A 22,634-nucleotide genomic window follows, 5' to 3' on the forward strand; every position below is an offset into this window, starting at 1 on the left:
CCACCTCTGCCTCCTCCCTCAATCGCTCCGCCACGCTTTATTTAATTGCATCTATTAAACCTCCCTTTTTTTGCCCTGTTATTATTATTATTACGCCAGTTTGTTTCCTCTCTCCTTTTCTCCTTTCCCATCCCGCTATCTTCTTCTTATTCACCTAATCCAGCCTCTCCCGAGGGTGTTGACGGGCATGTGACAGGATGATGTCACAGTGGCATAGATGACTGTCAGCTCGGCCAGACTCTGATAAATCAGCCTCACTGCTGAACATGAGGAAAAGGAAAGAAATTCCCCCTGCAGACAGTTTTCATGCGCTGATACAGTGTATTTACTCACACACACACACACACACACGCACACACACACACACACACACACACACACACACACACACACACACACACACACACACACACACACATATAGCTACACACATCTGCTTTCTATAACATCCCTCTATCACCATAATATACCAGGTGCAGGTGTGCAAATGTTGATTTTAGGTGTCACCGTTTTAAACTCAGCTGTTCCTGTTGTCTTCCTGGGTCAAGGAAGGAAGGAAGGAAGAGAGGAAGGACAAAGGGAAAGATGGGAGGAAAGAAGGAAGGGAAGATAGATGGAGGGAGAGAACAGATTGGGTCAATTGTGTCAAAAAGGAAGGAAGAAGTAAGGACGAAGGAAAGGAGGGGAAAAGAATTGTGGAAAGAGGGAAGCGAAAAAGGAAGAAAAGAAAGATGGTGGGAACAGATTAGTTCAAGGAAGGAAGGAGAAGGGAGGAAAGAAGAAAGGAAATAAAGATGGAGGGAGGGAACAGATTAGTTCAAGGGAGGAAAGAAGGAAGGAAAGAAATATGGAGGCAACAGATTCATTCAAGGAAGAAAGAAGGAAGGAAAGAAAGATGGAGGGAGGGAATAGATTGGGTCAAAAAGGAAGGAAGAAGTAAGGACAAAGGAAAGGAAGGAAAGGGGAAAAGGATTGTGGAAAGACGGAAGGAAGAAGTAGGAAGGATGGAGGAAGGGAACAGATTGGGTCAATTTGGCCCAGAAGGACAACAGGAGGGTTAACTAGTGGTTTGTCGTGTGTGCAGCTTCATGTCACTGCTGCAAACATCTGGTTTTCATCAGTCTGATTTAAGAGCAGGATTAAAAATGGACCTATACAGTAAAGCTGAAGACTGAGGTTTCATTTAAATGTTAATTAGGTAAACACATTATGTCTCATGCTAAAAATCACTGTTGATTGTCCGTGTTAAACCGAGACCACGATCTTCCTCTAAACTAAAGCGGCTGTTCCGAGTTCATCAGTGTAACTATGAAATGTTTAATCAGGCTTCAGTTGTTGGAGGAAATTGGAAAACAAGTTCAATCATTTTCAGTGACGACTGTGTTGATCTCATATTTTGATACTGAACTCTTCCTCGTTATGTTGATAAAACATGTGATCAAGGCCAAAAACATAATTTAATCACTTGTTTTCCTTTAACATGTGAACTAAAACACAACTTATGTTATATAAGGACTCTATCTATGTAATGACGAGCTTTGAATGACTCATTGAAGAAATATCAGACTCTGCTAAATGTTTTGATATAGGTTTTTTTTTTTTTGCTTCTGAAAGTGTGTGCGCTCAGATACTTTGCTGTCGTCGTCTCTAACGAACAAACAGATGGCAGCTACATGTCGATGCTCAACAGAAATCCCATTAGTTTTTGTCCCCGTGTCCCATGCAGCCGTGGGGGAAGGGGCGATGCAGCGGCGGGACAATACGGTCGCACAAAGAGAAATAAATATGTTGTAATATGTGAAAACATGCAGGTTTAAGTGCTTGTCGTCTATAAAATGCTCAACACACAGTTTGCACGCATGATAGGAGGAGATAAGACGTCTCCACTGCGTCGTCGTCGTCGTCCCCCTGGGATGTAACGACCTGCTTTGTCCAATAACACCAAAGATGGCTCACACACTCAGTCTCAGATTGAGGCCACGAGGTCAAAAGTCAGTGTTTTGAGTTTCACCGAATCAGATCGAAGTCGTTTCTCCAGGGACGGTTCCCTGTGTGTGTGTGTGTGTGAGTGTGTGTTACTCTGTGTGTTTGTGTGTGTGTTACTCTCTGTGTGTGTGTGTGCTTCTTGTTTTTGTGATGTCGACTCACTCATAGTTCGTTTGCATGTCGCTGCCACAGAAGAAGCTCAGTGCAGTGCAGAGTGAGATCAGAGTTTATTTTAGTCCAGTGATCCGACTGTTTTATTAACGGGGAGAGAAGGTAACTGTTGTAGCTGCTCGCTCTGTCTCTGCCTGTTGTTTTCAGTGTCATGGCTGCAGGTGATTCTACTCTCTCTTTCTCTCTCTCACTCTCTTGTTTTTTTTGGCATTTATGAATCAGCCATTTTCAGCATGAGCTCACACACACCCAGTGGTGTATATATATTTGTGTGTATGTGTGTGTGTGTGTCGTTTTCACAAGGTCACAAGAGGGGAGGAGGAGGAGGAGGGGGGGCTGCAGAAGTGTAGGTATGAGGGAAGTCAAAGAGTGTGTTTCAAAGCTTTTCTAAATGTTTGGTCCCTTTTGCCCTGTGGGTTTTTGTTGTTGTTTTTTTGTTTTTTTGTTGCTATTTTCAATATAGGGCCCTGGCAGGATTTTTTTTTTTTTTGCTGCCCTCTTTTTTTTTTTTTTTTTTTTTGAAGGCTCCTGTTACCATGGTTACTGCAACCCTGTGTAAAATACATGATGGTATAGTGAGTACAACCTTAAGTGGGAGCACACATTTCAGTAGTCATGGTTACAACAACCTCTAAAGGATGAATTATGTAACTGGTGTTGTGTGTTTCGGACCAGATAGTCACCAGCAAGAGAGAGAGAGAGAGAGAGAGAGGAGGGGGCAACTCACAGCTGCAGATGTTTTTTTTGTTTTTTTTTCCTTCTTTCTGTCTGGACACAAAGTCTGAACTTGTGTGTGCGTTAAGTTAAACTTCCTTAATCATTTGCAAAAAAAAAAACACTGAGTTCATGAAATTCATGTGTTGTCTTGTGAGGATTAACGGAGCGCAGCGAGAATCTCTCCTCCTCCTCTTTCTTCTGTGTTTCTGCAACATGTTTCATCATTGTCTTGATATCAAGTCTGGCTGCAGATGTTATGCAGCACCAGCTCTCCTCTGCAGCCTGCGTGTGTGTGCGTGCGTGTGTGTACGTGTGAGCGAGTGAGCGAGTGGGACTGCAGGTGTGTGTATATTTGATGATGTGTAAATATGTATATTTGCACGCATGGATGAACCTCACCTCACCGCCGCGCCCAATCGCTGCGTGTCCCTGAGGCCGTTGCCGTATCAACAGTCGTGATTCGAGGACACTGTGTGCAGCGGGCGGCAGGTCTTTATTTGCCTCTCATGTCAGTATATGTTAATCTGGCGACTCTGACAAGCAGACTCCGCCGCTCAGTTTTATACGAATCTTTTACGAAAGCAAGTCTCGTTGATAACAAGAGTGATATTTATGCTGATTTAGCTCAAACAAATGTGTCTGTTCCCACCCCAAAAATACATTCAGAAATATGCAGCACAGAGAAAGATTCAACTTGTGTTTAGGTCAGATTTGCTTGGGATTTATTTACATTTCAGCATGAAACCCTCATCAGAGCAAAAGAAAACAGCTGCACTTTTACACCTGCAAGAAGATCCACAATGCAGGAGGTAAATGTAAGGCAGGCAGGAAGAGAGGAGGGGGGGAGAAAAAGCCATAATTATCCTGCTGCTGGAGGTGGCCTAACAATAAAGTGAAACTCTGGGTGCTAATAAGCTGCACAGACAACATATGGGCTCATTGTTTCTCAAAACTCAGTAGGGAAAAGTTGTTACCAGTTTCCAAATGGTACAAGTACAGGCGATCACAGTTAGACACAGCGTCATTATTCACTTCCTCATTACTGGGAATAACTTGGGTATCATTTGGCTGATTCACGTTTTTCTGTTTTTTTTTTAGTTGAAGTCGGTAAAATTCATGAGCTGGTGCTGACGATGAAACGTAGCTACACGTGTTGCACAGAGACAGCAGCTGGGTAATTACCGCTGCTGTTTTTAGTTGATGATGAATTAACTGGTGATCGTCAACCTGTGGATGAGGGGTTTTTGTGCTTCTTATTGCTGTGATATAAAAAGAAAAAAACCCTCTGTGCAGCTTTTCTTTTGCTACTCCCTGACAGATGTTGTCTTCACCTGGACGACCTGCTCATTTGGATGCATTTAATCTGCTCTTTAACATCACTGTCTGACAAGTCAGCACTGAAACGTGTCTCGGGTTTGAAATCAAGGAAAAACATTTACACCGTCTGCTCTCTGTTTCTTTATTGTCCAACCTACTGGTTTCTTTTACTAACAGTCTCTTTGGGTTTATGCAACATCAAATTTATGCAAATACCAGAGAAGCAGTGTGGCTCTCTGGTTGGCTCAGTGCTTCATTAGACTTGAGCAGTGGATGTGTTTACAGACAGAAGGGGGGAAATCATGCATGATATATGCAGAGCTGCATTGACTTCAACAGTTTTTAATATGGGCCGTGTTAAAGCGTCTGCATGTCTGAGGTTATTTATAGCCAAATATTCAAAGTGGCAGATCACCATTGTAAATAATGGGCAGAAAATGTATAGCTGTGGGTCTCTGTCCCTTGTGTTGATTTAATAGGGTTCAATGGGCCGTCATTGAGCCGACACCTCCCACAAGTGAGCGTTTATAGACTCTCTGGGGTGAGATCCCAGTGGACAGGCTTTTATTATGTGCTCCATAGGCAAAATGGTTAGGTCTTCTAAAAAGGCATCGATGTTGCTTTACTTGAACAGTTTAGAGTCGATGAGGTCATTACACAGCTCCACATCCGAAACAGCCACTCAACAGTCCTCATCTTAAAAGGATAGTTCAACATTTTGGCAAATTGGCCCATTGCCATAACTCCTATAGTCATAGCAGTAGGTTTGTTACCTTTAACTGTCGGTGCAAGCTGTTTTTAGAACGGCGGAGCAGAGCCGCGAGCTGCTCAGAGCTACGCTACGGAGGCTCATGGGATTTCTTGGTTTCCCTCATCAAACTCATCACATACACAATCCAACAACTCCAAAACGCTCTGGTGGACAAGTTGTGATCTGCACATTCACCACGCTATGAGATAATAACAGAGTTGTTTTAGAGGCAAATACAGAGACTATTTGCTGAAAAACTGCCCGCAACGGGAACACGCATCAGCGGTTTTGCATTAATTTGCCTCTAAAACAACTCTGTCTTGTAACGTTTTGTTATTATCTCATAGCGTGGTGAATGTGCAGGTCACAACTTGTCCACCAGAGCGTTTTGGAGTTGTTGGATTGTGTATTTGATGAGTTTGATGAGGGAAACCAAGAAATCCCATGAGCCTCCGTAGCGTAGCTCTGAGCAGCTCGCCGCTCGGCTCGGCCGTTCGCCACTCGCCGTTCGGCTCGGCCGTTCTAAAAATAGCTTGCACCGACAATTAAAGGTAATGAACCTACTGCTATGACTATAGGGATTATGGCAATGGGCCAATTTGCCAAAATGTTGAACTATCCCTTTAAAAGTTTTACATTTGTATGTGTTTCTCTGGAGGATGAACTTGGTCTAACCACTGTGAAAAGGATCATGACTGAATTGCACTACTACGGTGGCCCTGAGGGCTCAACCCGCCGCTGCTGAGGAGGACACATGTAAATAGACAAAACACAAAACACACACTGATAAAACATCTTCATTGATCTGACAACACACACACGCGCTACAGATACAACACAGACGACAGTGGACGTGTTTCCAGAGCAGAGGCACTAAAATGTTGTTTCAATATTTTGTGACTTTTGAAGTTAAAAACACTGGACAACAAGCGCACAATGATAATATATATTAGTTTAGATGTATTATAATGTTAGTGCATCCCATGTTTGTGTATTTTGATGTGTTGTGAGCATTTGCAGCACTTTTGCTGTCAAACTGATGAAGATGTTTTCTTTTGCATGTGTGTTTTTCATAAGCGGCAGTGTGTTGAGCTCTCGGCGTGCATTACAGAGATTTTAGCTTTTGCAATTGACATTCAAATGTCAGAGGATCAGAGTTACCTTGACTGTGAAAACATAAAGATGAAAACATCTGCACACTGACTTTTTATTTTCGTTGGCAGGAAATTGAAAATACAGGCTGGAAAATCAAGACTGAATAAAAAAAAATAGAGCAATAAGACTTAGATTTCAATATTGTAGTTCATTTAATATTCAATATTCCTTTTGTTCCTGTTGTCACTGCTGATCAGCTGTTGATAGGTTATAAACAGTGTTAAATAGGTTAATAATGTAAATAATGCTGCAAAAAAAACAACTCAATGCAATTAACACATTTTTTTTCCATAAATGGGCTAAAATACTGTAGGTGCAACAGTGGGTATGGTCCTTGAACACATCACCATAGAACAGGTGGGAGGCCTGTCACTGTCAGAGCGAGACGGCCAGGTGTTATATATATATATATATATGTGTGTGTGTGTGTGTGTGTGTGTGTGTGTGTGTGTGTGTGTGTGTGTGACCGCTGCGTGTCATGTAATTATTTTTAAGGTAACACATTGTTTCCTGATGTGTGATGCGAAGCTGTTAATTGGAGATTTTTTTTTGCTGCAAAACATCCGCTCCGACCTTCTGGAGAAACGATGCGTTCATGACTCAGGAGGCGCCTCCTTTAGCTTCAGATGTAGCTACGCTCACACACATCAGGCCTCAGAGACAGAAACCATTATATTCTGAATTCAGCCAGCGCTGCGATGTTGGTCCTCTGACCCGCGGATCACAGGAAATAAACGCAGGGTGACGAATCAATTCTTTTCTCATCCACGCTGTATCCTCTCTGTGTTTTTCTTGTTCGCTCTTCCTCCACTTCTGCTTGTCTCTTTGCTCCACAACCCCTGTCCATCTCTCACCGCTGCATCTTCAGCATCTTCCCTCTGTTATTTTCTTTGCCCATGTAACGTGTCAGTTTGTTTCCTCTCTCTGCTTTAGAGGCACCTGACTCTTTAACCAGGCCAAATCTGGTATGCTTTTGTTTCCAGGGCTTTTTTTTCTTCTTCTTTCATTTATCTCATCTCCTTTCTCTCCTTCATTTCTCTTTCAGCTAATGGTTTTGTGTGTATGTGTTGTTGTGTGTTTTCCTGGCGATGTCTCAATCTCACATTCATTTGAGTCAGTAACCTCACTTTGTTCGTTCTTATTAATCCCCCAAGTCTTAACAAAGACAAATCCTCTCCTTCACTTTCTCTCAGCCTCTGTGCACAGATAAGTTTTCAAATTATCTTTTCCTTCTCGGATCATCTTTTTTTTTTTCCCACAATGCCATCTTTCTAATCTCACTCCTGCTCTTACCTCTTGTGTTTTACAGCTCACCTGATCACTCCCTCACTATTTCTGTCTGTCTGACTCTCGCTCTGTTTCTCTCTCACAGCGATATGTGCTCATTAGTCTTAGTTGTCAATATGCCTGGTCTGGTATTAGATCTGTTTTATTTTCCTACGTAGTTACATAAGAGAGGTCTGTAGCTTTTTTTTTCTTGTTCTAATTTTAGTGTTTTCTCTCTCTCTGTCTTTTTTCTCATCAGTCAGATCATTTTTTTTTGTTTTGTGTTTGTTTTACGTATTGTATATTTTGTATGTGGACAATCCTCAGTGTTCAAAGGTTGTGTGTTACTGTAATATATTTCTTGCTCTTAATTGCTGTAATTATGAATAACTAATTGTTTATTGATTTACTTTTGCATTTCATTTATTTTTATTGCAGTCCACATTAGTGCGGTCCACCACAGCTACTGCAGCTAAAGAGTCAAATATCACACAGCCAAAAGTATACGGACATGTGAAAAGTGACGAACAACAAAATGATAGATACTGTAGATAGATAGATAGATAGATAGATAGATAGATAGATAGATAGATAGATAGATAGATAGATAGATAGATAGATAGATAGATAGATAGATAGATAGATAGATAGATAGATAGATAGATAGATAGATAGATAGAGAAGTCATTATATATTGAGAGAGATGAAGCCTGCGAAAGAAAGAGTTGTCATGACACCTACAAGGAATTTATATAGTGAAAACCACAGGAGGGATTGTTAAATACTGCTATCACTACTACTTAGATAGATAGATAGATAGATAGATAGATAGATAGATAGATAGATAGATAGATAGATAGATAGATAGATAGATAGATAGATAGATAGATAGATAGATAGATAGATACTTTATTGGAAAACCACATACACATACACATAAAAACACCGTAGAGAGCGCACAATAAGAATTACAAAGAACACAATAGATCATAAAAATTGTAGCTATATGAATATTTATGTGATAATTGACCTTTTCTCCTAATTTTTTCTTACCAAGAATAAGATGAAAAGTTTGTAGCTACTGGTATGATAAATATGAAGCTTCATTCAGGATAAAGACTGGAAACAGTGGGGGAAAATAGCAGTTGCCAGGCAACCAGCACAGACTCAGGAGTCAGAGGAAGAAACCCCAATTTTATACTTTGAATATATAATTGATTATTGAACGTTAGAGAGCTGGTGGTGGTGGTAGTCGTACTCCATCACCCCGGCTAGCTCTGTGCTAAGCTAAGCAGCTGCTGCCTCCAGCTACACATTCAACATGTCAGACGTCCCATTTGTCTCTGGGCAAGAAATCAAAGTGTGAGTTTTATTATGCAGCTAAATGTTTACATTGATCCGTCACAGAGCTGAGGCACAGTTTAGGAAGTTTTTCTGTGTCAGACTTGAGAAAAAGTAAACAAAATAAATAAATAAAACTTTTCCTTATGGTCCTTTGTTCACAGGGGAGTTGCCTGAAACAGGAAACAGTCCTCCCTGAATTATTGCCACAAACTTTTTTCTTTTTTTTTCTCACCAGTGTCTAAAATATAATTGTAGCTGCAGTATGAAAATTGAAGAGCTCGGTCCAAACCACGAAAAACAGCCTCAGGCTAAAAGCTGAGAAAAGGAAATGGGCAGATACTTTTGTCCTTTTCATGTGCACCAGAGCTGAATATGAGCATGTTTATTAATCCGTGCGTGTATTTGTGTGTGTGTGTGTCTGTGTGTGTGTATGTGTGTGTGTGTGTGTGTTTGTTTTCATGCATTTCAACAGGACCCCCGGTAACAAACCAGGCAGCAGCCCCAGAGGTCAGACCCCGGACGAAACCGGACGCCGCCAGGACGCCAACTCCTCTGTCTCCGACTTGGCCAACTCAGTCACCAGCGACATGCTCATGGTAACGACACACAATCAAACACGGCCCCCCACGAGACACATTTTTATTGATACACCACTGACTCATCCGTGGTGTTTTCTGCGTTGCTGAACTCATCCATATAAAGAGTAGGAGGGCCGCTGTCAGCAAAGCCTTTTAAATCATAATGGATGAGACGACTGAGAGGCTTGAATTGTGCTTCCACATCATCTTTCCTGATCTGAGATGAATGCTACATGCAAGAGGAGAGACAGGGAAGTGGAAGATGAGCCGGGGGAAGAATTTTAACGTGAAAAAAAACCTCCAACGAGGAGTTAGCACAAGCTTCTTTCTTTGTAATTAATTACTATTTTTAAACCCTGGTTATATTGGCTTAAATAAAACTTAGACAAAAAAAATAGCAGACGCTGTAAATTTAATTTAAAGTAGGTGTATGCAGGTGTATTTCTCTCCTGATACTCTCATCACCTCCTCCTCTGTGTGTGGTTGTGTGCTATATTTGGTGTTGATTTAACTAAGATTTATATTCATATCTCAAAGAGCAGAGTTTTCTCCAACAAACCTGTTTTACCTTTTTTCTTTAAATGCTAATTCCCTCGCAGAGTCTCCGGCTGAGCAGCAGGTGTAGGAAGCTGAAACTAGAAACCTGATTATGAGCAGTTTGAAGACATCCCGACCATGTTGTCGGGGCGAATTAAAGCTTAATCTGCAGAGGAGGAGTTTGTTGTGTGTTGTGGTGGTCATGAGCTCCAAAGTCCAGCGAGTGCATGTGTGGACCATGCGTGGTGATGTTTGATTGTCATGAAAATTGACATATCAAAATGATGCTTGCCAGTATTGATCGATAGGTTACAGATACAGGTAATAGGCATTTAAGAGAGTAAATTGGCCCATTGCCATTATCCGTGTAGTTTCGTTAGGAGTTGTTTTTGAGGTAAATTCATGCAAAACCGCTGATGCACGTTCCCGTCGGGGGCAGTTTTTCAGCAAGCAGTCTCTGAATTTGCCTCTAAAACAACTCTGTCTGGTAACGTTGTGTTATTATCTCATAGCGTGGTGAATGTGCAGGTCACAACTTGTCCACCAGAGCGTTTTGGAGTTGTTGGATTGTGTATTTGATGAGTTTGAAGAGGGAAACCAAGAAATCCCATGAGCCTCCGTAGCAGCTCACCGCTCTGCTCCGCCGTTCTAAAAATAGCTTGCACCGACAATTAAAGGTAACGAACGTGCTGCTATGACTATAGGGATTATGGCAATAGGCCAATTTGCCAAAATGTTGAACTATTCCTTTAAAGCTGTTGATGGTGAAACACAGGAAACAGTCAGGCAATTTAAGTTGTTGTAATTGTAAAACAGAAGAATGAAATTCATTATGCACATTTTTATGATCCCTCTCTGCCTGACAAATAACTTCTCATGTCTCTAACTCTCTAACACTCTTTGGTGTTGAGGAGGGGAAAACATTTTTATGTACTAATGCCGTTTCATGGAGGTTATTACAGAACTGGTTTATGTTTGTATAATCATAATGTACTTTCAATTAATCATTTATTGCATATTATTTTGTTTACCTAATATATATATGGAAATTCATATAGGTAAACATTACTACTAGGGCCTGAAGTTTACTTTTTTGGCCACCTGCCACAGTGGCTTTTTATGAGCCAAATTTTTTTGTGCCAAAAATAAAGGTGAACAAAAATGCATAAGCATGGTTCTTGAACTTGTTCAGAATACACATTAAAGTGCTGCTGAGTTATTAACCAACTTAATCTCATTAATAACTAGGCCTTTGACTTAAAAGTGTATCTGATCTGGTGGAAGGCATTTATAGAAAATAACAGAAATAGAAACAGCCAATCATCTCACTGAAAGTCTCCTCTCATTTATTTAGTTAGGAGTCAGGACTGAGCACTAGCAATTCATTAGTCATTATTTCCCACTGAAGTGAGTTCACTTATTTATAGCTGAGGTCATTTAACCAAGTTCGACATTATGTTGGATTTTAGACATTTAGACTTTTACCCTTCACTCCTACAATAATAACACTATATTCACCAAAGTAATTGCTAATAAAAAAAAAGTGTATTGAGGTGATAAATTCATTAAGTCAAACACTTAATCCAGCCAAAGGTATCTGGAGGAAAAACGTGTGCGCTATAAATTACTTCCAAAACTATCTCCTGTAAACATTCGTCATCATTTACTGAGCTCCTGCCGTTAAGTTTCCTCTTTGCTTTTACAACTGATAGAAACGACGTCCAAAGCTACAAAAACAAGTCCCAGGTTGTGATAAAACCCTAATTTTTCCATTTAAAAGTATTTTGTCTGAGTTGTTTACATGCATTTTGTCTGACACCTACAGCGTATAACACACTGTGTTGGTTCTGCAGGAGACGCTGAGAAAAGAAAAAGCCTACACACTTCAGTTTGGAAAGTCCTGTGAGAAATGTTTCCTCCTCCCCAAGTCTTTCATCACTCAAAAAGAGCCGTCCTCATCCCACTTAGCTCACCCACCTGTAGAGCATCGCAGCCAGTTGCCATACAGTATCTGGGCGAGCAGAAACATACAGTAATCATCACCCTGAAGTGAGACACTGGGAGGGGAGGGGACATGCATGCGCCTTATTCAGCGAGGTTCGGTAATTAGCTGTGAAAGAACACACAGTGCTGTGGGTGCTGAGAGAATATGGCAGAGATGGGTATGAGCAGTGTGTAATTATGTGGGTCTCATGGCGTGTCTGAGGAATTCACAGTGGTGGTGCTTAATGATAATACTCATTCTGGGCAGTTTTGCCAAAGGCGTCTATATATTACACAACCCTCCTTTCATGCTGAAAATACCCATCCAGCACTTTTGAGCCACTTGTGTTCCTGTAGGAAAAAGCAATGACAGCTTATAGAAACTTTATCTACACAATGTATGAAGGGAAATGATGCGATGAAAATGACTCTGAACACTATATATATATATAATAGGAGGATACATATACATTATATTCTACCCTGTCAAGCTGCTCAGGTGATAAGGGTATGGGGAGGGGGACTGGGGTCTTATCAGTATGCACCCTGACACCGCTTTCATTTGTGTGATGCTCAACAGAGCCATGGGTAGCGTGGTGTGTCTGCCTCACACATTCACCGAGGTTTATATAGTATGCGCTTTATTATTATTATTATCATCATTATTATTTCTTACAGATGAGTTTTAGAAAATTGGTCACAGATGTGTTTTAATTTTCATAGAAAAGCAACACTAAAGGATTTTCTAAACAAGAGTAAAAAAAAAAAAAAAAAAAAGCTGTGGATTGATAGACATTGTGCCTGAGAACATTTTACAGTGTAGCAGCAGAGTTGTGTGTGTGTGTGTGTGTGTGTGGGGGGGGGGGGGGGGGGTATTTACTACTTACTTATTATGGGAACATGTCATGCAAGTGCAACATGTGGCTCATTTTTGAGTTGTGAACAGTTGTTGCACAGCGCTGGAGGTGAACAGCGCAGAGGAATCAGCTGCATCAGACTGTAGATGGATAAGTAATACATGACAATGGACTTACTGAGAGTGTTTTTAAAAAAATCTTTAAACAAATAAGTCAAATCTTGGTTTATTTCTTCTTTTTTAAATTTCATACACAGGGCAACACATGGACAAGAAATCACGTCCAAATGGGCTTTAGTATGCACAGCTCCACTGCTCTTTTATTTCCTGTCTCACATTATTGGACAAACTGATTAATCCAGGTGCGTTTGAGTAGTCACGATGGTCAGACACACCTGGATTAATCAGTTTGTCCAATAATGTAAGACAGGAAATAAAAGGAGCTGCCTTAAGTTCAGGGAGTAGTGGAGCTGTGCATAGAGCCCATACGACAACCAAACTTTTTATTTGCTCTCGTGAGGACGAGAGAGAGAAGTTGCCAGATCTTGAGAGGCCAGTAAATAAACCATCACAGAGAGATGAATAAAAACATAAAGCTCATATAAACCTCTGTAAATACGGGGCTGTCTTACGATCCCTCCAGCACCAGATTTATCTTTTCAATTGTTGCTCACATCTGGCCATGTTTTATGCTCTAACAGAATTTGCATCTCCTGCACACAGGTTGTTTGGGTTCCAGAGAAAAAAAAAAGAAATGAGAGTGGAGGATTTCAGAAGTGGATGAGAAGAGAGGACTCTAGGATTTAAAGAAAAAAAGAAAAGAAAAGAAAAAAAGACAGGAGCGCCCAAATGCAGAAAATTGGGAAAAGCAATTTAGGCCAGCTGTTGGGTGGAGGGCTGCATAATGAGTGATCACACTCAGCATGGAGAATGAGGTTGAGCAGCACCATCAGAAATGTGTGGGAGAATATGGGATTGGATATTAAATTTCTGGAACCGCTCCTTGAGTAATGCCTGCAGCTCTTTCCCCCATCAGATAGCACTTTTTAACTGGATTTCTGTCCCTCCTCCCAAGCCACGGCCTCATCAGTCAGAGGGTCCGTCTGCCAACAGATAATCTGCCTCTCATCTCCACACACAGCCACGGACGCTGTGTGTCCCCGCTGCACGGCGGACAGCAGCCCTGAGACGAAGCGTTAAGCCGGTTTTGCCTGTGAGGAGGATCTGTGTGTGTTTTTATGTCGAGGTGTAGAATTAGTGCCCCTTGTGGTTTGGAGTCCAAGTTCCCCCCCTTTAGTGAGATATGTGATATCACCTGTCAGCTCGCCTCAAAGTGTTTTATCTGTGTGTGAACACGCTGTGAATGTGGCCGAGCTTGACCCTGTGGTCTCGTGGCAGCGGTGCTCTTCTCATGGGACTGCACCGTGGATACGTTTAGACACTTTGTTGCAGATTACGTGTGTAGACCTGAAATATCTGGTGTTCAGTTTGTTTTTTTTGTTGTGATGATTTTTGGTGGTTGATTCAACTTTCATGGTGGAAACTCAAGCTTAAAGTCCACTTAGCTATGGTGGCCCTGAGAGCTCAACTCACAGCAACTCAAGAGAGCACATGCAAAGACACAAACACTACAAATTCAGAAAACAACTTTATGAATTTGCATGTTTCATATTTGAGACAATGAAAAAAGCTCACGCACATCCAAAATGTAGCCAGGTGCTGAGTCCAGGAAGGTAACAGGACACACTGTATTCTCCCACAATATCAAATGATTTATTAGAGGATTACATGATAAAAGGTGTAATAATATGTTGTTTTTTTTAAATTAATTTCATATTTGCAATGCATGTTTTTCAAAATCCACATCACCTGCAAATACACAAACGTGCTGCAAAAAACTCAGACCAACGCTAAACCAGCAGCATGTATGTACCATAATATCTAAATTATGTGACATTGGCATCATAATCTAAACACAGCTAGCAGGCAGCCATTTTCATAACTTCTGAAGTCAAGACAAAAGTGCAACGCACAGTCTGTCACTTTTTTTGTGTAGCTGGAAACACTTCCTTTATGTGATGAGTTTTTGTAAACACATGCTTTGTCAAATTGGTGAAGTTGTTTGCTGAATTTGTAGCACGTTTGTGTCCTTGCATGTGTTTTATTGTGCTGCTGTGTGTTGAACTCTCAGGGCCACCGTACTTATACTTACTGTACCTGTTATTTTCAAATCTTGTTCTTGCAGTCGCTCAAACTTTCCACGTCTCTGTGGAGCTTTTCTCGTTCCCTGGTTTGCTGTAGTAGGAGACCAGACCCTCAGTCATTTAACCAGCAGTGAGCCGTTAATTGAGATTTCAGACACTTATGAATCATCATCACTCTGAGTCTACACACACACACATTTACACACAGACAGATGTGTTGTTGTTACACAACAGTGATTTATCGCATCAACACGCAACACGTTGCAACGTGGGATTGTAGTTTGATGTCAGACAGTAATTACAGTGCACTGTGTAGTAAATAGAAAGCGATCTTTGGCTCGGCCCTGGACGTTATGTTCGCTCACTGAACTATTACACTAAGTCAACACGGAGCTGCTAAGAATCAGACGTTCAAATTTAAACGTCTACACCTCAATAAAACAGAGGAAACTCTGTCTGCTGATTTCAAATAGTTTTGTGATGAACTTTGTGGTGATTTTTTATTGTTTTCTGTTGGTTTTTCACTTTGAAATGAAATAATCAATGCAAACTAATTTCAACTGAATGTGAAATATATCAGCCTTGAAGTGTGTGAGGAGGAGAACCTGCAATACTCTTTATGTATTCCAAATGAACAACAACAAAATATTAAATCTCACTGCAAAACAGAGCAAAACTAATGAGGAAACTCAACATCATGTGCTTTTATAACAATATAGCTAAAACATTTCACCTCCTGTGTGTCTCTTAGTTGTCTCCAGGTTCGGAGGAGGACGATCACGAGGGTCCAGTGTGCGAGAAGCTGGGTCGTGTTCAGTTCAGCGTTGGATACAGTTTTCAGGACTCCACCCTCACCGTCAAAATACTCAAAGGCCAGGATTTGCCTGCGAAGGACTTCTCCGGCACCTCCGACCCGTTCGTCAAACTCTACCTGCTGCCGGACAAGAAGCACAAACTGGAGACCAAAGTGAAGAGGAAGAATCTAAACCCCCACTGGAACGAGACCTTCCTGTTTGAAGGTTCGGCTTTGTTACAGTCCACAAAACACACATTTAAAGGGATAGTTCAACATTTTGGCAAATTGGCCCATTGCCATAATCCCTATAGTCATAGCAGTAGGTTTGTTACCTTTAATTGTCGGTGCAAGCTATTTTTAGAACGGCGGAGCAGAGCCGCGAGCTGCTCAGAGCTACGCTACAGAGGTTAATGGGATTTCTTGGTTTCCCTCATCAAACTCATCAAATACACAATCCAACAACTCCACAACGCTCTGGTGGACAAGTTGTGACCTGCACATTCACCACGCTATGAGATAATAACAGAACGTTACCAGACAGAGTTGTTTTAGAGGTAAATTCATGCAAAACAGCTGATGCACGTTGCCTTCAGGGACAGTTTATCTGCAAACAGTCTCTGCATTTACCTCTAAAACAACTCTGTCTCGTAACGTTCTGTTATTATCTCATAGCGTGGTGAATGTGCAGGTCACAACTTGTCCACGAGAGCGTTTTGGAGTTGTTGGATTGTGTATTTGTTGAGTCTGATGAGGGAAACCAAGAAATCCCGTTCGCCTCCATAGCGTAGCTAAGACTGAGCAGCTCGTGGCTCTGCTCTGCCGTTCTAAAAATAGCTTGCACCGACAATTAAATATAACAAACCTACTGCTATGACTATAGGGAATATGGCAATGGGCCAATTTGCCAAAAATGTTGAACTATCCCTTTAACAAGCAGCAGTTTCTTTTCTTTGTGCATCACTGTGACTTCCTGGGCCTGTGCTCCTTTTCCTCCCAGGGTTTCCCTATGAGAAGGTGGTCCAGAGGACTCTGTACCTGCAGGTCCTCGACTACGACCGCTTCAGCAGGAACGACCCCATCGGAGAGGTGTCCATCCCCCTCAACAAGCTGGACCTGGCCAACATGCAGACTTTCTGGAAGGAGCTGAAACCATGTAGCGATGGCAGTGTGAGTGAAAAGGGAAAGGGAAATGGAAAGGGAAAGGGAAAGGGAGGTAGAGGGAAGAAGAGAGGAGCAGGGAGGAGATGGAGGAGGAGGAGGGGAAAGAGGCGATGGGACAGAATGAAACGGCGGTGTGGTGATGTCATTCCTGGCTGCCGTGACGCTCCCGGGGGAAAAGTGGCAGCGTGCTTCTGGTGGGAGAAGAGATAGAAGAGAGAGGGAGGTGGGGGGGGGGGGGGTATGGAGATCCTGACAGGTAGACGGAGAGAGAGACCACAGGCAGCCAGAGGAGGAGACAGAAACACACAGCGAGCAAGAGAAAGGAAAACAGTGTGAAAACGGGATGAAAAAGTAAATAATTCACTGTTGTTCACGTTGTGTTGTGTTCTGTTCTGGTTGTGTGTCTGGTTTCCTCCAGGGGAGTCGAGGGGATCTGCTGGTGTCTCTGTGCTACAACCCCACAGCCAACACCATCACTGTGAGCATCATCAAAGCCCGCAACCTCAAAGCCATGGACATCGGAGGCACTTCTGGTATATAGATGCTCCTTCATCTCTTGTGTCCTTTCGCCTGTGTCGCCCTTCTGCATCATCATCGTCGCTGCTCCTAAATAAAATAAAAAACCAGAGCAGAGAAATTCACCTCTAGAAAACGACATGAATAATAGCACACAAACGCATAACATAACGTTGCATTATATAGTAAAAAGGGGGGGCGGGTGGAGAGGGATTGTATTGTAAACAGCATAGTAACAAGTGTTTTTTTTTCTCTCTCTTCAACAGACCCTTATGTAAAAGTGTGGTTGATGCACAAGGACAAGCGCGTGGAGAAGAAGAAGACGGTGGTAATGAAGCGCTGTCTGAACCCGGTTTTCAACGAGTCCTTCCCCTTTGACGTGCCTGCCCACGTGCTGAGGGAGACCACCATAATTATCACCGTCATGGACAAGGACAGACTCAGTCGCAATGATGTCATTGGAAAGGTAACCTCCTACCTCCTCCTCATCTTTTTCTTCTCCTCCTCCTCCTCCTCCTCCTCCTTCTTTCTTTCTACCTCTCCTCCTCCTCCTCCTCTTCTTTCTCCTCCTCCTTATTCCTCTCCTCCTCTGTGTTTTTCTCTGACTCTGTGACAGACCATCAGCAGCTGGTTACTCAGACAGTCTCTATCGCCCCCTGCTGGGACACACAGACCAGGGCTGTGGTCAAAAAGTAAAGACACCAAAAAAAAAAAAAAAAAAAAAAAAATCAATCTCTTTTCCAAACCACTTTTTCTTGACCTCAGAGGAAAATGTCATGAGGTCGAGGAAAAGACGACCACGGCGATGCAGAAAAAAACCCCGACCGCACCTCCACTGGGGCGCATGATTTATTCAACAAATATTCTTCTACCAGCCTCAAAAATCAACAAGATTGAAATGTTGAAATGAGAGCATGAAAGGAATGAGCAAGTAGAGAAAGTGGACGACTCTGAATAAAAATAAGGGACTGAGCAAGGTCATCAGGATAAACGAGATTCAGACATGAGTTTATAGAGTTCCCTGTATCTGATATTTCTTTTTCCAAAGGATGCAGACGTGTGATTACTGTAATAAAGAAGCTATTAAGACCAGCTGCTGTTGGCCACGCCCCCACGGGGAGTTTATATCATTTCCTACCGATGGTGCAGCTTGTAAAGAGGCCCAACACTTGAACGTGCTGCTGCTGCTGAGAAATAAACCGTCGCCTTGTTGAATGAAGAGGTTTTTGATAAAGACGACAACCTTGATGTACAAAGCCGTTACACTTCTAATTATTCCTCTGAATGTTTGCGGGAATAAAACAACTGTAACTCGATGCTAATGATGAAGAACAGAGGAGCAAGTTCTCAGAGTTATTTCATCCTTCACACACAGAGACACTCAGAGCTGTGAATGGTGACTTGTAGACGTCTTTTTGTGACTTTCTACCGACTACAAAGGCCGTGGCTACGCTAGCTTAACATTTAATTTGTATTAATCCATTTGAAGTGTATCTGCTTAACACTGTCTCTGCTTCAGCTATAATTTGGGCAAATTACAGAGTTGTTTTTTTAGGAAAACTTCCCAGGAAATTATTTAGATGTTACACACCCAATAAAATTGGAGCTTTGCCTCGGTTTTCTGGTACTTTGTTACTTCCTCCACATTAATTTTGTGCCATTACTGATATGACAGTGCTCATCCCAGCTCTAACTAGTCCTACAGGCTTGCGCATAGTGACTGGCTTTTGTTTAATTTCAAAACCAAATGCACACTTCTCTACAAGCACAGACGTGTAATATGAGAATATAATCACTTCCCTGAAGACTTAACACGAGTCATAAATTTATAATTTCTGTTTAAAGCGCTGAAAAATATCCCAACGCTCAAATCAGACACAGTGAGATTTGTTTTTCAGACTCAATGCTACTAGCTACTACAAGCTACTATAGTACACTGTCATACATATAGCTGCATCTACATTAACTACAGACACTGTGTTTATTATCCACTTCTATCATCTGCCTACACACAGCAGTTATAATGTGCTGCCTGTTGTATTGAACATGGTTTGATACAATTTAGTTATGACTTGAGCACTATACTTGAGCAGTTTCCTGTGACATGACCAGATGTGGAGTTTGTCTCTACATGAGAATTAAACACTTGGTGTTTGATCTTCATTAGTGTCAGCATCAGCCTTTCTCAGAGTGACTCGCTAAGTCACATCTCCTCCTGTTCTTCCCTGGATTTGAGTTTAATTCTGATTAGACCGGCTTAGCAGAGCGAAAACTCAAGACCGACACTGAGCTGCTTCTTTACTTTTAATACCCCACTTTGAACACTTTATTTATAAAGTTTTGAAGTTTAAACCACATAGAGAACAACAAAGACAATATACAATGAAACAAAAAGAACAGAACAAAACAAAACAAAACTAACTAACTTTGGAAAGTCAGCTCACACACTGAATCAAAAGCATACAGCTAGACTTTAAAGTCCAAGACAGAGTCTAAAGAGCCAGGTCCAAATGAAGACAAGGAGACTAGAAGCTTGGCTGCGCAAAGCACAATGCAGACAGTACAAAACTAAATGAGACAGAATAATAGTGTCCAGTGTAACTAGTCACTTTGAATATACTCAATAAAGAGTCCCCAGACATCAAGGAACTTGTGATGAGTGTCTGACAGAGTATATCGAATTTGTTCCAAGTAAATACAAGAAACCATATCGTTCAACCATTTCTTAAAACAGGGAGGAGAAACTGATTTCCAATGTCTAAGAATAACTTGTTTTGCCACGACCATACCAAACACACCCCACTGTTTGTTTTATATATATATAAATAACATCCATTTTTGAGTGATATTACACCGTGAGTTACACCGACTCTCTGTTTCTCCCCCAGATTTATCTCTCATGGAAGAGCGGCCCCGCAGAGGTGAAGCACTGGAAAGACATGATGGGTCGTCCTCGCGCCACCGTGGCCCAGTGGCACGCGCTCAAGGCCTGAGGCGACTCAGCAACCGACCGACTGCCTCCAGTGTTTCTCCCCACAGAGTTCGCAGCCCCTTCCCCACATGCAACACACACACACTGACACATAACACACACCCACACACTGACACATGCACACACCCTTACTCCCTAACTGCAGCGTTGTGCTGCAGAAACTCTGTGTCATCTCTTTGTTCTCAGGCCTCTTTGATATCCCCTGCCCTCAGTCTTCGTGACACCCTTAAATTTCACCCTTGTCAAGCTCTGATTCCCACCCGACCTCCTCTCACCCCTTTTGTCTGAACTTAAATGTCTTTGATGTCTTTGCTCACTTCCTCCCTGTGCCCTATTTCTATGAGATTTGTTTTGTTTCTTTCTTATATATATATACCCCTTAGTCCTTCCTCCACTCCGTCGAGCATCCTCAGTGTTAAACGTCCGAGCAGTACCTCTTGCCACCCGTCAGTACAAACAAAACTACCAACCAAAAATGGACGAGACTGATTTTCCAGTCGTCCTGAGATGGGCTGCGTTCAAGCACGCACCTGAGTGTGAATGTTGCCGACCTGTGCAACCCATTTACCGCCCACATTCGGTGTTGCAGTGAGGAATCCTGCACTCTGCTCCTCGCCCCCTCCTCTGTTACTGTCACTATACCCCTCCTCCATCCCTTTTAAAAGGCCCCTTAAAAAAAAGAAGAAAAAAAACACATCAGGAAGACCGACGCAGGCGATGGGAGAGCGACGGCCTGTATTTAAAATGGAATCGAACTGGAACTGGACCCTGTCACTCAGCTCATGTTTGATCTTTTTCACTTTTCACTCTTTCTCTGGCACCACTGTAATAATTCTCCCTTGGCTGGAAAACCTTTGTTGTCTGTGCGTGCTGTGGGTGATGTGGTGTAACCCCAAATGAAGTCCCTGAACAACAACAACAACAACAAAAGAAGAAAAAAGAAAAAAAAAAAAGAAGATATGAACATGATCGTTTGTCCGGTCGGGCAAGTGTCAAAACAACAAAAAAAAACATTCTTTCCTATTTTCTTGGAAAAGAAATCTTGATGGACAGAAAAAAAAGAGTAAAGTGATTAATGTTGTGTTTTATTTTTTGTTTTTCAAAAGAACTTAAAGAATCAACCTGTTCTTCCAGACAGAAAAATAAGCAAAAAGCTTAAAAAGCCGACTTCCAGCTGAGTGGAAGTGTGGGTTAGTGGGCGTGTGCATGTGTGTCGGTGTTTGTTTGTGTGTGTGTGTGTGTGTGTGTGCGTCCGAGGACTTGTTGAAAATAGCATCGCCCTTGAAAACAAAGGTAAAAAAAATAAATATTTGTAACGTTTGTGTGTCGACGTTCGTTAAAGACACGGGGAGGTCACGTCACGAAGGTGTTAGAGTCAGTCCACCTAAGATTACAGACTTGTATGTTTTCAATGAACCATCAGAGGTATCAAACCACACACACACACACACACACACACACAGAGCTTCAGTGTGTTGTGTCGTGTCGTGTGGGTTTGAGCCTCTGAAATCGCCCAAATACAAAGTTGATCACAAGGATTTCATTGTGGTGCTCACTGCATTTGAAATAGTTTTGTTTTTCCTAGAAATAACGTTCTGGGGACGATCCACAAACATCAATCTAACCTGAGTATCCAGTGTTTTTGTTTTGTTTTGTTGCGAAAGTACTTTCTTTTTATTATCATTATGGTATTTTTGTGCACCACAGTCAAAAGCTCAACTGTGGACTTTGAGTTTTCTTCTTTTTTTTCTATGAGGTTAAGAATGAACACTTGTTTTTTTGTGAATTGAACTGAAGATATGTGAGAAACAGAATCAGATGTAGATGAATTACATACTGTATTATCTATCCCCCCTTGTCTATCAACTGCATTGATCCGTGCATCAACCCTGGAACAGGAACAGACATTACAGTCGTTTCTTTTCTTGTTTTTTATTCTCATTGTCACAGAGACAGGACGATGTTGGACCTGGTTTTTGTGTCGTGTTGTCGTCGTTGGTTGGTTGGTCGGTTTCTGAGTTAAATACAGGTCAGTCTTCCAGTTGTTGTTGTTAGCTTCACTGCCTGAGTGTGACCTCCCCTGCGTCCCGCATGGACGCGTGTTCAGAGGATGAATGGAAACAAATCAGAGTAATAATATCTGGGGGGGGGGGGGAGTCTTTCTACATTCCACTGTTCGTTTTTGTCTACTGGATGTGTGTGTGTGTGTGTGTGTGTATGCCTGAGTGTGTGTGTGTTTGTGTGTTTGCACTGTGGCTGAGTGTCAATATTGAACTTCAGTTTGTGTGATTGTGTTTACCGTGA

At 41.9% G+C, this 22,634-nt stretch overlaps 1 protein-coding gene across 1 annotated transcript in view; it reads left to right on the plus strand.

Moving 5' to 3' along the window:
• Positions 1-20,331, plus strand: part of syt7b (synaptotagmin VIIb) — a gene marked incomplete at both ends in the record, with an annotated part of 95,841 nt that extends 75,510 nt beyond the window's left edge. Inside the window, 6 exons of the mRNA XM_084001798.1 lie at positions 9,180-9,303; positions 15,617-15,884; positions 16,659-16,828; positions 17,241-17,355; positions 17,605-17,804; positions 20,227-20,331. Of these exons, the coding sequence (XP_083857924.1) occupies positions 9,180-9,303; positions 15,617-15,884; positions 16,659-16,828; positions 17,241-17,355; positions 17,605-17,804; positions 20,227-20,331 (982 nt within the window). The remainder of the gene's footprint in view (positions 1-9,179; positions 9,304-15,616; positions 15,885-16,658; positions 16,829-17,240; positions 17,356-17,604; positions 17,805-20,226) is intronic.
• Between the last annotated feature and the right edge of the window lie 2,303 nt (positions 20,332-22,634).

This window comes from Trachurus trachurus, assembly GCF_905171665.1.
Source record: "Trachurus trachurus genome assembly, chromosome: 3".
NCBI classification, from domain to species: Eukaryota; Metazoa; Chordata; class Actinopteri; order Carangiformes; family Carangidae; genus Trachurus; species Trachurus trachurus.